Source organism: Natator depressus, chromosome 2 (genome assembly GCF_965152275.1).
Source record: "Natator depressus isolate rNatDep1 chromosome 2, rNatDep2.hap1, whole genome shotgun sequence".
Taxonomy (NCBI): Eukaryota; Metazoa; Chordata; order Testudines; family Cheloniidae; genus Natator; species Natator depressus.
The window spans coordinates 212,195,577-212,212,321 of NC_134235.1; the positions used below are offsets into that span (position 1 = coordinate 212,195,577).

Consider the following 16,745-nt stretch of genomic DNA (forward strand, 5'->3'; position numbering starts at 1 on the left):
TATTAATATATAATAATAATGTATATTAATGTAAAAATGAATTAAACCAATAATTTGCAATATTAACATCAGTATTGATCCATTTACTATACAACCATGTTTCAGCAGGCACATGTTCTGTACAAGATGTTCCCTAACATGGATCATTATTACCTTGCATTTATTGTTAATGTGGTGCCAATATTTTCAGTAAATTTAGTCATAAATGTCCTATGTGAGAATATAAGCATTGTTTTTTCAACCAACCTAGTGCTATGTATCTAACCTTTATTGTTCTGTACATTACTGTGTCCTGGTGCAAAAGAACATTGGTAAAATGACCCAAATTCATCCCTGGAATAATTCCATTAAAGCCAATGGTGTTACACCTGAGATGAAACTAGTCTAACATTTAAATATGGTATTTTCTCACTCACTTGTTTGAGACAGTTCTTTGGAATCTATATCATGAAAACTATTTCTGTTTTTTTAAATTCCATTATCTCCAAAGCCACACAAGTTTGTGATTTTAGAGTGTGTTTGTTTTTTTCTACTGCAATATTTTTTTTTTGAAATGTGTAAAGACTTCCATGAACTTTGCCAACAGATGCAAGTAAAACACATAGGTCAAATTTGCCACCATTCTAAAGTGTCCTTTGACTTCATGATCCAAAACACACTCAAAAGCAGTTCTGCTCAGCGGTTCACATAAATATGATTGGTTGGTATTCACCAGCAATCCATTTATAAAATTGTATGTTACTTCAGAGTGAAAGCAGAAAAGTGCAGTTCAGCAAATAGGCTACAGTACATTACTAAGTTATTGGTTTTTGCAGCTCATGGTTCTTTTGCACTGGGGATTTTCAGTTCTATAAACAACCCTCTTTTAATCCAGTAGGGGAAAACAAAGGAGCTTATTTAAAGGATGTAGACATATTTTACAGTCAAACTTATTTTAAGAGATAGGAATGAATGCCTAGCAGTTATTGTTTGCATAATTTGGTTTTGGAACTATTTTATAGTTTCTTTTTTACATGTCTCATTTGTTGGTGCTAAAGCCACCCGTCGGAACAAGAAATGGACAAGCAGGCTTTTAGAAAAAGAAAAGCTCTGTCTTGAAATTATTTTGGAGGCAGGTAGAGTAAAAGGTAGAATTATCATGATTTGAGGACTTCAGTAACTCAGCCAGAGGTTATGGGACTGTTACAGGAGTGGGTGGGGGAGGTCCTGTGGCCTGCAATGTGCAGGAGGTCAGACTCAATGATCATAATGGTGTATGAGCCAGTAATTTTAAAAAATATTAATAAAAATACTATATATCAAGCTCTCATGGTTGTAGAGTAAAGCTTATAAATGTGAATTTTAAAGGCTTATAAACCAGAGACCCAAATTTATTATTTTTAAAATCTCATGATTTGGAGGGCCTGATTCATTATTTTCGTTCATATGATTCTTCTCCCTCCCCTTCCATTGAGATTTTGTATTTTTCTTCCCCTTCAGACATAATTAAGGCCTAAGATTGATAGGTAGATAAACACGAGTGAAAAGTCACCATTTCACCCGCAAGAAAATTAGTGAAACTTCTTGTGGTGGATATTTACAGATTTAGGAAGTTTTGAGGGCCGTTGCCCTCAGATACAATCAAATGCAAAAAATTACAACATTTTTTCCTTAGCCAAATTAATACATTTTTTTCCTTAGCCAAATTAATACATTCTCATGAAAGCCTGCAGAAATACTAGCCCATGCAGTTGAATATTTAGGAGATGAAATTTACAAGGGCCCCCCTCCTGCAAATATTGTGCAGTGCTTCACTTGAAGTATGTGAGTAGTCCATTTGGTTCTCACCCACTTGATGAAGTTAAAACTTTCAAATATTCGTTTTTAAAAGGAAGCCATTTTCAATTTTATAACTCCCCCCCACCCCAAAAAACCCCCCACACAGAACTAATACATTTTCCATTTGTCTTCTATGCTTAGAACTTTTAAAAATAGACAAGGTATTCTGTGTTGTTTTTTGTTTTGTTTTAATATTCTTTTATTCTAACTCCTTTTGTGCCATCTTTTATCCGACAGCAGATTTTATGGCTGTGTTAAAACCATTGACATCATAGCAGTGCTAGAAGGTGCAGCTAAAATTGTGGAGTTAGTTCATACTGTTCCACAGATAAATGTAGAGCCCATTTATCACCTTCCAATACAGCATTTTTACCATTTTTTCACATTAACATTACTGCAGTTTGCGTTTAATGACCTAACTACAATTTTTAGCATTTAGATTAGTATGAACATGAGATTTATGTGGGACAGCAATGCTCAGCTGTCAGGAACAATTTTTAGATATGGTGCACTCTCTCTTGAATACTTGATTATTTCAAGGCTCAAATGAATGCCAAAATAGTGACCCTTCATCTGGAGGTTAGTGACAAAGATCTGATCTTTAAAAGAGTTTCTCTTAATTGGACACACATGGTATATACAAGGTGCAGTGATGTGATAAGACAGGAGTTTCCAGTCTGCAAGTTGAATGAGTTAGCTTTATGTTCAGTTGTGATTATATTACTGTCCTTGCTTTAGTTGGTGATTATATGCAGGTTTTTATTCTTTTCCTTTAGACTTGGTTGGTGTTCTTAAATAGAACTCCATGCAATTTTCTGAGGAAATGCAATTGCTTTGTGCTCAATGTAAATATATTTAGAATACAATGAATACAATGATGATTATGTCATTTGTGGAAGGCTGGTTAGAGATAAACTAGGGTAATCTTACTGAAATGGAAACAGAAATGTATTTGTACTTAAAACATACATTTATTTTTCTGGGTATCTTGCTAAACCTTGGAAACCCTAATTCAAACGTAATCTGCAGAAAACAGTACAGGAGTTTGCATGTGCTGAATCTGTCTGCCAGCTGGCATTGCTATCATATATGTAATGCTCAGGTTTTAATATCCATAAGCAAACTATTCAACTACAGTGCCTCTTCTGCAGTGTACTGTAATCAAGTGTCTGTTCAAAAATACACTAGCAAGGGCTACGGAGACTAAGTGCCATATCTTACCATAAAGTCTGCTCCCAAAACTCCCACTGAAGTTAATGTTAGAATCACAGGCAACATTCCCAATGGAAGTTTTTGAAGTCTGTGGGAGTCTCCAAACTCCTGCCAGTCACTAAATGAAAAAAAATGTTTAAAATTATTTCACTGTCACAAGGGCTCAACCTTGCAAATCCTACAGTTTTACTCATGGAAATAGTCCCATTATGATCAGTGGGGTCATTCAGATAAATAAAGATTGCATTGTCTGGCCTCCATTGTGTGTGTGGACACTGGAACTTCTCTGTCAAAGAAAGGACTTTTTAGATAGTCACCTGGTTTTATAAGGTTTGTGTTTAGTGGTGGATATTTGTACTATGGAGAAATTGTGATTGTAATTTTGCTACACAGCCTGTCTTTCTCCTCTTCCACAGTGGAGTGAAACAAAAATTAAAAACAGCATTTTACTGAGTACATAGGAGAACTTATGAGAACATAAGTAAATGCACACTAAGGTCAGTATTTTTTTCAGCTTTTCAACAGAAAGTTAGCTGGATTATATTTTCTTTCTTTGCTCTCCAACGTAGAGTAAATGGGCATGAATGATTTAATAGAGAACACTAAATTCAGCACAGGTTTATTTTTTAGTTGTAATATAACCTTGTGCATCTTTCATACTTTGTTTTAGAAAGACACCTATGCAAAAGGTCTGACTTTCATTTTGTGACTATAACAATAAAGTCATAGCTGAGAATTTATATTCCTGAATATCATAACATTTCACCCTTAGTTCAGATTTGCAATTTCGGCAGACAGAAGTGGCATCTTTTCACTTTTGATCAATTTTTCAAAACTCAGGAAAATAACAGGCAGTAGCTTTCATAATAAACACAGTGACAGTCCTTCCCTTACGTAACTTGTGGATTTTTGTGAATTTGCCCTGTTGAATATTGTGCCTGTTTTTAAAACCACAGAAACTGTTTACATTGTGAACTTTAATATCCATGATAATTCTAATGGTTTTGTTATTAGTCTAAACAAGTATGCCCATTGCAGACCTACTGTCTCTGTTTCGTCACTTATTTCTATTGTTCTGTAAATTGCCAGGAACTGGTAAGACGTCATCTCTGAATATATATTTCATTAGAACTCTTCATGAGTTACTCAGAACAAAGGCTTACTTCTTCTGCTTCCTTTATTTTTTTAGTAGTTCAGGGAGGATTTAAAAGTTGGCAAAATAGATCTCACATCACCTGCAATGACCACTGTTTTTCAGATTCTTTTTTTTATATTATTCTCTTTATTTGACACAATTTAGAAAAACGAGAGCTATGTAGCATGTGACTATGAAGTTGGGTTGCATTGGAAAAGCTAGACAGAAAACCAAAATCTGATCTCCAGAAGAGTTTGCCTGTAGGTTGGAGCTGAGATTATTTACACATACTGTGGGGAAGCTTTTCTCCTGTTTAGCTGGCAAAGCAAATTTTGACAAATAAATTGTATAATGTCTAAATCCTGATGTGATCAATCCCTGATGAACTCCAAGAGCAGAAATATTTTAATTATTCAACATGAAAAGAAAACTATGTAGTAAAATCCATTTATAATCACAAAAAAGACCAGAAAACAGAGGGATAGTCCCTCACTTGTTCTATTATGTAGGCTCTCTAAGATTGTATTCTATAATAGGTGAAAATCAGTAACTTTTCTTTCCTACAGATCATACGAAGACCCTACTTTGTAGGGCTATTGGGAAAGAATACGCTCTTGATTCTTGTGCTTTCTCGCTGTATCTTGAGTATAATAATGAAGCAGTAATTAAATGTAAAATATTACAGTGGCTTTCATCTTGTTTCCTAGGTCCATGGGGAAGATGTATGGGAGATGAATGTGGTCCAGGTGGTATCCAAACACGGGCAGTATGGTGTGCTCACGTGGAAGGATGGACAACGCTGCCCACAAATTGTAAACAGACAGAGAGGCCTGAGAACCAACAGAACTGTTTCAGGGTTTGTGACTGGCACAAAGAACTGTATGATTGGCAGTTGGGCAATTGGAATCAGTGCCAGCCAGTTATTTCAAGGAATCTTGAAAAACCAGTGGAATGCATCAAAGGAGAAGAAGGAATCCAGATGAGAGACGTAACTTGTGTCCAAAAATCAAATGGGGTTTCTGCTGAGGATGTCATATGCGAGTACTTTGAGCCAAAGCCACGCCTGGAACAGGCATGCCTCATCCCTTGCCGTCAGGACTGTATTGTGGCAGAGTTCTCCCCCTGGTCAGAATGTTCCAAGACCTGTGGCAACGGGCTTCAGCATCGAACTCGTCACATTGTTGCTCCACCTCAGTTTGGTGGCTCTGCCTGCCCTAACCTGACTGAATTTCAGATCTGTCACTCTATCCCATGTACTACTGAAGAAAGCATGCATAGCCTGAATGTGGGACCCTGGAGTACATGCTCAGTGCCCCACTCAAGACATATAAGGCAAGCAAGGAAACGAGGGAAGAACAAAGAAAAGGAGAAGGACAGAGAAAAAGGAGTTCGGGATCCTGAAGCTCGGGAGCTTATTAAGAAAAAGAGGAATCGAAATAGACAGAACAGACAAGAGAACAAATATTGGGACATACAGATTGGGTATCAGACCCGGCAGGTTACATGTACTCACAAAAATGGAAAAACTGCTGCATTGAGGTAATCACTGTTTATTAACTTGAACATCTGTGTGTCTGTCTGGACTGTGTGTAGTTGGAACTTTAAGAAAAGAATGAAGAATCTCCTAATAATTGTACTGTTGTATACACTTTTATATCAGCATAACGCAATCTATTTCTAACTCTACCTTACCCTGTGAAGTTTAAGATTTTTCCATAATAAATTTGAAAAAACATAGCACAAGTGGTGTTGATCATACTAAATATCACTTAAACATGCCCTATTAAGCATTATACACCATCTAGCCTTTTTTTGTCTAAATATGTATCCCAGAAGGCTCACTGAAAGCCTGAGGTTATTCATCAAATGTACATTCTGTTTCTCTGGCATTTTGGCACATTTTTCCTCCATAACAAGTGAAGCATGGTTGAGGCAGGTGATGTCTGCATTATTGTATTTAAAGCTTTGGGTGTACACAGTAATAGGGCTGGGGTGTGAATGTCTAATAGATGCTAGAAAAAGAATCTATAACAAGTCAACATATATTTATTCCAGAATTTCTTGTTTTTGAAATGCAAATGTGTGAAGTGCTGTTTCCCCTTTACATAATCGGTTTCTGTTACTGATTTTGTGTCCTATGGCTAAGCTCCTGAAAAAGATACTTCTCGCAAAAATGTGTGTTTTATTTCCAAATATTTTAATTCTCTCTTTCCTCCTTTTGCATCTTTCTTCTATATTTCTGGGCACAAAAACTATGCATTTTAATGTAGTCAAATGTAAAGATATGTATCTAGGAGCAAACAATATGGGTCACACTTACAGGATGGGGATGGAAGCAGTGACCCTGAAAAAGATGTTCAGGTTTTGCTGAATAATCAGCTAAACATGAGTTTCGGGTTCAGTGCTGTGGCCAACAGAACTAATGAAATCTTTGGATGTATAAAGAGGGGAATATCAACTGGGAGTTGGGAGGCTCTGTTACCATCTCTGCATTTGACACTGGTGCAACTGCTATTGGATTACTGTTTTTGTTCTGGTGTCCACAATTCAAGAAGGATGTTGATAAATTGGGAGACTGAGAAGGGTCATGAGAACGACTAAAGGATTAGAAAACATCCCGTATAGTGATAGATTCCAGGAGCTCAATCTATTTATCTTAACAGAGAAGAAGGTTATGGGTTGCTTCATCACAGTTTGTAAGCACTTACATGGGGAACAAACGTTCTAAAATAGCCTCTTCAATCTAGCAGACAAAGGTTTAATGAAATCCAGTGGCTGGAAGTTGAAGCTAGACAAATTCAGACTTGAAATAAGGTACACATTTTTAACAGTGAGGATAATTAACCATTGGAACAACTTATCAAAAGTTGTGGTGGATTCTCCACCACTGTCAATTCTTAAATCAAGATTGGATGTTTTTTTCTAAAAGTTATGCTCTAGTTCAAAGAGGAATTAATTCAGGGAAGTCCTATGACCTATGTTATACAGGAGGTCAGACTAGATGATCACAATTGTCCCTTCTGGCCTTATAATCTATGAATCTATCCTCTTTCTTTTTCTGTGACTTTGTCTCCTCCAATGTTACATTCCTTTCTCTCTTCGAGATCTTCACTCTGATTCTTTTCCCTCCTAGATTTTGACCATTCCGTCTTATCCCCGTATTCCCTTCCATTCTGTTCTACCTCCTGGGCCTCCCTCTCCAACTGGTACTTTCCCTTCCCAGGTCCCTCAGCATGTTTTCCCTCATTTTAATTCTTCTCCCTTCCCTCCATGATCTCTTCTATTTTCTGCCTTCTGTCATATGATCCTCCCCACTTTCTTCCCTCAAGTATAGCAGGTGATTAACTAATATGACTCCCACTGAATGACCCTGCTATCTGAATTAACTTGTCACCCACTGCCATTAGATTAACTTGTACTGTGGATATTTCATTTGAATTTTCACTTTGTCATTTAACTCTTTATTCAGTTTTTAAAAGTGTAATTAGTTCAACCATTCCCTCAGGGCAGCATTTAATACCACCCTTCCAATTATGTAAGGTTTTCAGACATGCAGCACAAAAGTTCAAAAAATATTTTAAATCAATTCTTTATTACATTATATCTATGTCTAGTTACAAGAACCCTCCCAAATATCAGTTACAATAATAAGGTCCATCATTCCTATTACTACTACTTAGTATTACATAACAGTTTTCATTTGCGGATCGCAGTGCTACCCAAAAGTGGTTACGTTTCATTATCCCTAATTTACAGAAGAGGGGAAAAAACAAAACTGAAGGACCCTTTGGTGTTCTGCTTGAGAAGACATCTAAGGCCTGATTCTCAGGTATACTTATCAGCTGCAGTTCCCCACCTGTTTTGAACTAGGCATCCAAAAAGGAGATAACCAAATTTGAAGGACACTTAGAAATTTTATCACAAGTGTCTTACTGAAAGTGAGTCAAGAGTAGAGCTGACAATATAATTCAGGTCTCTGGACTCCCAGACTAGTGGCCTGTCCACCAGACTATGATGCCTCCCTTGTAAATGGTCTAAAGACTTGAAAATCTATCATACGGCAAGGAAGAGCAAGTGTTTGTAATGATAGGTCTCAGTGCCATCTTTCAGAAGCAGTACTACAGTAAAAGATGGAACCATGGCATTATCCTTCAAACAGTACACATACCTGTACTGAAAGGTCACTTACTTCTGGGTTTTAAAAGTACACAAATCTTTGCAGGAGTAACCCAAAACATCTAAATTATCATATATTATAAATAATTTTAAAATAAAAAGGAGGCAGAAACTCACAAAGAAACAGTTAATTAATCAAACAAGGATTTGACATAAATAGCAAAGGAAAGAAAATGTATAATTAGCAGTCAATAGCATACCTTACCTCGACCTCTCCAAAGATGCCTGATGTGTACAGTAAGTGGAAACACTTGCACTTGAGTATACCCAAATCTCAGGCCCATCAGCATTGTACGCATGCATGTACATCAGGCTATAGAATACTGGAAAAAAAGGGAAGGGTGATTATGTGATTTTATGTAGGAAATACTGGAATTGAACTTCAGCTTTTGAAGTTGTCTGTCTGCCTGTCTATGCATACATACTGCCCTCTTCACAGTGCTGTCTGATTGTATCCCATGATTTCCATTCCAGCATAGATTTATAGCTTCCAGTGCCAAAAGGAACCATTGTGACCATCTATTCTGACCTTCTGTATAACACAGGCCATAGAAGGTCCCCCAGAATAATCACTAAGAGTGTATCTTTTAGAAAAAACATCCAATCTTGATTTTAAAATTGCCCATGATGGAGAATCCACTACGACCCTTGGTAAATTGTTTCAATGGTTAATTACCTTCACTGTTAAATATGTGCACCTTATTTCCAGTCTGAATTTGTATAGCTTCAACTTCCAGCCATTGAATTGTGTTATACCTTTGTCTGCTAGACTGAAGAGCCCTTTAACCTTCTCTTCGTAAGCTAAATAGATGGAGCTCCTTGAATCAATAACTATAAGGCACGTTGTCTAATCCTTTAGTCATTCTTGTAGTTCTTTTCTGAACCATCTTCAATTTGTCAACATCCTTCTTAAATTGTGGGCACCAGAACTGGATACAGTAATCCAGCAGCAGTCGCACCTGAGCCAAATATAGAGGTAAAATAACCTCTCTATTCATACTTGATATTCCCCTGTTTATGCATAACATTAGCTTTTTTGGCACCAGCCCCAAACTGGGAGCTCATGTTCAGCTGATTATCCACCATGACCCCCAAATCTTTTTCAGAGTCACTGCTTCCAGGATAGAGTCCTCAAATCCTGTAAGTATGGCCTACATTTGTTGTTCCTAGATGTATACCTCTACATTTTGCCATATTAAAACACACATTATTTGCTTGCACCCAGTTTTCCAAGTGATCCAATTTGCTCTGTATGAGTGACCTGTCCTCTTCACTATTTATCACTCCTCCAATTTTTGTTTTTTCTTCCAGGTCATTGATAAAAATGTTAACTAGCATAGGGCCAAGAATTGATCCTTGTGGGATGCCACTGGAAATGTACCCACTTGATGGTGATTTCCCGTTTACAGTTACGTTTTGAGACTGATCAGGTAGCCAGTTGTTAATCTGTTTAATGCGTACCATATCAGTTTTTATCCTTCTGATTTTTTAATCAAAATCTTGTGCAGTACCAAGTCAAATTCCTTACCAAAGTCTAAGGATATTATAACAACACTATTACCTTTATCAACCAAACCTGTAATCTCATAAAAAATATCAGGTTAGTTAGGCAGGGTCCAGTTTTTCATAAATCCCATGTTGATTTGCATTAATTACATTACCCTCCTTTAATTCTTTTTTTAATCAAATCCCATATCCTCTGCTCCATTATCTTGCTTGGGATGAATATCAGACTGACATACCTATACTTACCTGGGTCATCCCATTTACCCATTTTAAAAATTGGCACAACATTAGTTTTCATCCAATCTTCTGGAACTTCCTCAGTGCTCCAAGACTTATTGAAAATCAGTATTAACGGTTCAGCAAGCTCCTCAACCAGGTCTTTTAAAACTCTTGGAGGCAAGTTATCTGGACCTGTTGATTTAAAAATGTCTAACTTTGCTTCTGGTTACACAGAGCAGTGGTTCTCCGCCTCTGGGGTTGAGGGTCCCTAAGAGCCGCAGGGTTACCAGTAGGGTATCAGCAAGGACTATCTGGAAGTAACTCCAGAGGCAGCCACAGCACCAGTAAAGAGCAAATGCAGCAGTGGGCAGCCCAGTGGCAGCAACAGCAGCCCAGGGACCAGGCCCCTTAGACACAACAGGACCAAGAGCTTTTCCCTTGCAGGGGTTAAATGAAACCTGCTTGCCCTGGAAAGAAGCAGAGGAGGATGGCATTGGGTGCAGGAGTTCACCTTCAGTGGAGGTTTCTCCTTCGTGAGCGATGTGCGAGTGGGCCCTGTGGGGGGGGGAGGGGCAGGGTGGTTGGATACCATGGTTGAGCCCCCCCCCCTCCCCCCCACACACACAGAGAGCAGAGAATTGGTAGGAAGGAGAAGTGGGCAAAGGCAGGGACTCTTCCAGAGGTTGTGGCCCTCCCATAGGTGAGTGATTTCAAAGTCTGTTCTCACAAAATTTGGAAAATGATGTGAAGCTATGGTGCCCATAAACTTTCCCTTGGGTAGGGACTCCTCTGTACGTGGATTGAGTATTGGAATGGTTTTCTTCGGGAGCTGAAGCGTGAGCTTCACATGCTGCTAGCAGCTGGACCACCAACCTTGGATGGGATAGTGGATTTCCTGGGTCCTAGTTCCAAGACATTAGAGGGTAGGCAAGGCAACCTCCCTGTGGTGGAATTTGGGCATTGGCCCCTCCCTGGGTGCAGGATCAAAATGGCAGTAGACAACAGGGCGTGGGTCCTTTCAGTAGGCAGAATGTTATAGAACAAACAGCTTTAATCCAGTTCAGAGACGAAAGTATGGCAAGAGGGGTCAATGTCATTGAGACCTCCTGCATGGGGGACTGCACATGGTGTGGTGAGTGCCTCCACAGGTAACCGTCACAGGAAGGCAGGCTTAACCATGGTACACCTTCTCAAAGCCAATGGAGAAAATATGTAAAGGGCAATACATGCCATAATGAGATTATTTCTATGAGGAACTCATGATGGAAGGTTGGGGAGAGAGCAATGGTGATGACATAGCCTTGTCAAAGTATAGCAAATTAGTCTGTCAGGCCCACAGTGCTTTTAGGGCTGTCCATGGGCCCATGCTGAGAAACTTTGGCTGCAGTATGCATGGAAATGAAGTGGGCCCAGGCTGATATTGAAATATGATTAGAATGGATAACTTTGGTTCATTTGTCGTCGTCATTTGTACTGATGATGGCTTATAGGTTCCACGGCCGGCAAGTTGGGGACCTACAACTATGGTGGGCATTCACTGAGGGAAATGACACAGGTTTTATGCAAATACAAAATCTGAGCAGTTCCTGAAGGTTCTACCCAGAGGGGCTCAGAGCTGGGTAAGGCGCTTCCAGACGGCCTCAGTGGGGGAAACGGTGGAGTGAGCTGAGGCCTTCTTTGAGGCGGAAGGAGGCAATCAGTATGGGCACTACAGTAAACTGAAAGGAGTTCACCAGGGGGTGGCCCAGGGAACCCTCAAGGGGGAAAGACCCCGAGTGTCCTAAATCAGGGGGTGCACAGCACCTACAAGGGACCTGGGGAGCCCTGCAGTCTATTGCAAATAGTAGTGGGAGGGGACCAGGGATCCTCATGGTTTGCTTCAGGTGTGGCTAGTCAAGGCATATTAACAAAAAATTGCCCGATTATGGAATGTGACTACCTAAACTGTTACTAAAGTGGGACCAAACAGGGGTGTGGTTTGGGGGTAGGATTTAAGTTAAGACTGTGTTCTGGTTGTTTGTTAACCTTTGTTATAAAAATCAACCCCCTTGACGGAGACTGGGCATGGCAACACATGCTTGGAGCGGGGGAGCAGTGGCAGCTCCCAGTTACAGTGGCATATCTTCCTCAGAAGAGTGTTCAGGATGATCAGAGGAATGGACGGCCTATCGTATGAGAGGAGACTAAACGAGCTTGACTTATTTATCGTAGCAAAAAGAAGGCCGAGAGTGGCTATGGTTGCTCTATGTAAATACATCAAGGGGATAAATACCAGGGATGGTGAGGCCCCATTTAAGTTAAAGGACAATGTTGGCACAAGAACAGATGGGTATGAGCTGGCCATTAATAAATTTAGGCTGGAAATTAGGAGAAGGTTTCTAGCCATAAGAGGCGTGAGGCTCACAATAGGTATAGTGGGGGCAAACAACTTAAAACTAATTAAGGGAGAGCTTGACAAATTTGAGTGTATGAGTACTGGATGAAGGGTTTCTTCTGATGGACAGGCTGGGCCAGTCCTCTCAAGTGTGGTACTGAAAATTCTGTCTCTCAGGTGCTTGGCTGGTGGGCCTTGCTCATGTGCTAAGGGCCTAACTGATCGCCATATGTGGGGTCAGGAAGGAATTTTCCCCCAGGAGAGATTGATTTTGGGGCCTTTTTTGCCTTCCTCTGCAGTATGGGGCACAGGTCGTTTGCCAGGACCATCCAGGTATATCTCCCTTCATCAGTTCCCCACCATTGAAGGGACCTTGGGCATTGGCGTGCCTCAGTCTCTCCAATTCTCTGTCTGTGGCACATAATACTGTGCGTTCCACTTATTAGCAACCTCTTGCTTCCCAGCAAAAAGTTGGTATTATCCAAAAGTTGCCCAAGGCAGGTTTGCGGGGCTGTAGCCTGGCAAGGAAGCAGTGAGATGTGCCTCTCCTGGCTGCAGCCTCGCAAACCTGCCTGTGGGACTACCAACAAGAAAGGAAGTGCTGGGTTGTGCTCAACCTGCGCCCCCAGTGCCAGGGTAGGATGCAGCTTGGAGAATGCAAGTAGAGATATTGTGCAGCTCTGTGGGCCCCCAATGCCTCTGTTCCTTCTGGAAAGCCCCAGTGTCTGGGCTGCAGACCCCTTCCTGCTGCTGCCCTGCTCACAGTCTCCCTTCCCAGCCCACAGTACTGGGACTCTGGCAGGGGTTCCCATGTTGGGCAAGTCCCGGGCTGCAGGCAGGTTTGTGGGGCTGCATTCAGGGAAGGAGGAACAGGGACATGCCAAGCACTAGCCACAGACAAGTTTCTGGGATCTGCCTTCAGGGAAGGCACATCCCAGAGCTTCCTTCCCTGGCTCCAGCCCTGCAAACCTTGCAGCTGGGGCCTTTCTTCCAATAAAAAATTGTTACTAAGCATCATGTCTGTGGCTGATATCTGAATCCTATTCACATAAAGTCAATAGAATGGGATCATTTTGCAGCAAGATGTTGCTATTAAGTGTATTAAGCTTTATTGGGATTGCTGTTAAGCGGCATCCACCGTAGTTTAGTCTCCTGAGGGCTGTAATACTTTGGTTTAATTTTGGTTATTGAGTTTAGTGTGGGTACTAGGGGCTAGTTGTGACCTGTCATGTACAGCAGGTCAGGCACATCATGACATGACACAGAATGGTTATGTTATATATTATTATGGAGGTTTCAGAGTAGCAGCCGTGTTAGTCTGTATGCGCAAAAAGAAAAGGAGTACTAGTGGCACCTTAGAGACTGAATGCATCCGATGAAGTGAGCTGTAGCTCACGAAAGCTTATGCTCAGATAAATTTGTTAGTCTCTAAGGTGCCACTAGTACTCCTTTTCTTTTTATTATTATGGAGGGTTTTGGTCTAGCTTAAAGTACGAACCAGGGGGGATGCAAGCTCACTTCATCTGGTATAGCCCACCATGGTGTTTCCACTGCCTGAACAATATCATTCCCAATTGCTTAGTGCTTAGCTGTTAGTTAGGCAATGGTCACCAATTGCTCTATTTTCCTTTGTACCAAATCAGCAGTAGTAACGGACAAAGATGGTACGGGTGCAAAGAGATGGGTCACCAATTATTCTCATTCATTGTTGTCTGTCACAGCCTCTGTCACGTTCTCCTTCATCTGTATGTTTGGCGATACGGTATGGGTCCCAATCTGAGTCAGCGAGGTGAGGTTCAAACAAAACCCATCCAGACTCCCTTGGTATGGTGTCCCCACTGAAAAGTTGTGATATTCCAGAACACATACTGTATACCCACGCTGTACTACCTCCTTCACTCTCTTTTTAAAGGCTAGTCGTGCCCAACTTCCCTCTATTGGTCTCAAGTTGCAGTGGGGGAGGTTTAGGTTGGATATTAGGAAAAACTTTTTCACTAGGAGGGTGGTGAAGCACTGGAATGCGTTACCTAGGGCGGTGGTGGAATCTCCTTCCTTTGAGGTTTTTAAGGTCAGGCTTGACAAAGCCCTGGCTGGGATGATTTAGTTGGGGATTGAATCATAGATCATCAGGGTTGGAAGGGACCTCAGGAGGTCATCTAGTCCAACCCCTTGCTCAAAGCAGGGCCAATCTCCAATTTTTGCCCCAGATCCCTAAATGGCCCCCTCAAGGATTGAACTCACAGCCCTAGGTTTAGCAGGCCATTACTCAAACCACTGAGCTATCCCTCCCCTGGTCCTGCTTTGAGCAGGGGTTGGACTAGATGACCTCCTGAGGTCCCTTCCAACCCTGATATTCTATGATTCTATTGTGGTCAGGTTCATTCGGGCTGAGCATTCACAGAACCATCTGTGCTAGATTTGTTTACAGCAGGCTGTGTTTATTTCATCTCCTCCTTGTGTTGCCATTTTCACACTGAGATAATGCTGATTATAGGTCCAATTCTTTATTTTACCTATACTGTTGACATATGCCAGTTCTCTAGGATTCCCTATCCATCTACAAACAGCAATCATAATTGTCATAGTTGAATTATTAATTGGGCCCTGTGCCCAAAGTCCAGAATCTTCTGGCCTTGCAAATTGCAAATTTTCTTTCCCAATATTATGAATTTCTTTTTCCACTAGTGTGGTTTAGATACGTGTGCTGTTTAATAACCTTCACAATTCCACCTATTTTATTTCTTTTATTCCATGCATTAGATGCATAATACGTTTGTTACCATATATGCTGCACTCAATTGCCTTAGAAACATTGATATTATGTAATAAATTAATTACAGTATTTATAGATATCAGTGAGTTAATTTTAACATTTCATTCCTTAATGTTTGCCGAATTTTATTGGGAGACCCCAATTTCTGTGCCACCTAGTATTTCTGCCACTGTGTCCCTTCTGGCTCTACGTTTCTATAGAGTATCTTAAAAAAAAAAAAGTATGGTTGAGGCGCTTACTTTGGGCTGGTGCAGGGTGTTGTGTTATTTATTATTTGCCAAAACAGCTGAGTTCTATTTACATGCACGTTCACCAATTATTTTGGGCCTACCAAAGTACAATTATTTTGTCTTAGAAAACCCCCAGACTTGCTTATTTGCCACAACATTTAGCACCTTTTGAATAATGTATTATCGACCCATAGACTCAATCAACTGTTTTTGTGTTCTGCATTGTGTCTTTAATCCTCAATGGTGAATTTCCTTGCATTTGACAGTCTGGCATAGCCTATACATTTTTAATATTGTTTTAGGAGACTAATGTAATTTAAGCATGGGTGCCCATAGCGTTATTCAGTCAGAGTTCATTTCTGTTCTAAGTACCAGCTTCATCATTGTACTGAGGCTGCAGTTATGACACTCGCCTGTCAATATTACTGAAGTCTTGACAAATCACACCCAAATCTGGATTTAAGATGGAAATGTACACCCTGCATTGAATAACTGAAACACTAGCACTGAACCTTTTCTCTCCCCAACATCCTATTTGTTTAAGACTTTTCAAATGCTGAAAGAGTGTTTTGTTCTTTGACTGTATGGTCACATTTGTGCACAAACAAATCAAGACCAAATGCTTTTATGGAAGATATGCTTTAGCCAAACACAAATGATTGGTCTAAGTGCATGGGTAACTGTAAATTTAATGGTCTGTGCTATACGGGAGGTTAGACTAGATGATCTAATGGTCCCTTCTGGCCTTAATCTCTATGAATGTTGAGTACCAGTGCTCTCTTAACTTCAGCATAAGATGAGGATCCTCATCAGTACACAGGATTGGGCCTAGGATCTTTAGCACAGATTTTTCCACACCACCCCCTCAGGCATCTTTTTGAATATATCGCCAGAGAATTTCTATCAACTCGTCTTAACAAGAGTGCTGAATAGTTAAATAATTCAAGAATTTTAAAGTGTGAGATTCTATCTGAGATTTAGAATTCATTGTATTTATGCCATGTAACTACTCTGTAACTATTCATGTAACTTCTGGTTCTTCTTTGAGTAGTGTCCCTATGGGTGCTCCACTGTATGTCTGTCTGTGTCCCTGCACTGCTGGTTGGAGAACTTCAGTAGCAGTGTCCGTTGGCCCCACACATGTGCTGTCTTTCCTCGTGCTGCACCACGAAGCTAGTCAGTGCACATACAGGCTAACTCTCCTCAGTTCCTTCTCAACAGCCCCTGGCTAGAGATGGAGCCATTAGCAGTCCTTAAATGCTACTGCTCTTTTGTTTGCTTTTCACAGTTAGGTAGTTGTTC

General features: G+C 40.4%; 1 protein-coding gene across 1 annotated transcript in view; it reads left to right on the top strand.

Annotated features, from left to right (window-relative positions):
• The window catches only part of THSD7A (thrombospondin type 1 domain containing 7A), a 496,216-nt gene that overhangs the window by 309,355 nt on the left and 170,116 nt on the right, over positions 1–16,745 (top strand). The window contains exon 4 of the mRNA XM_074945848.1: positions 4,873–5,704. Within this exon, the coding sequence (XP_074801949.1) occupies positions 4,873–5,704 (832 nt within the window). The remainder of the gene's footprint in view (positions 1–4,872; positions 5,705–16,745) is intronic.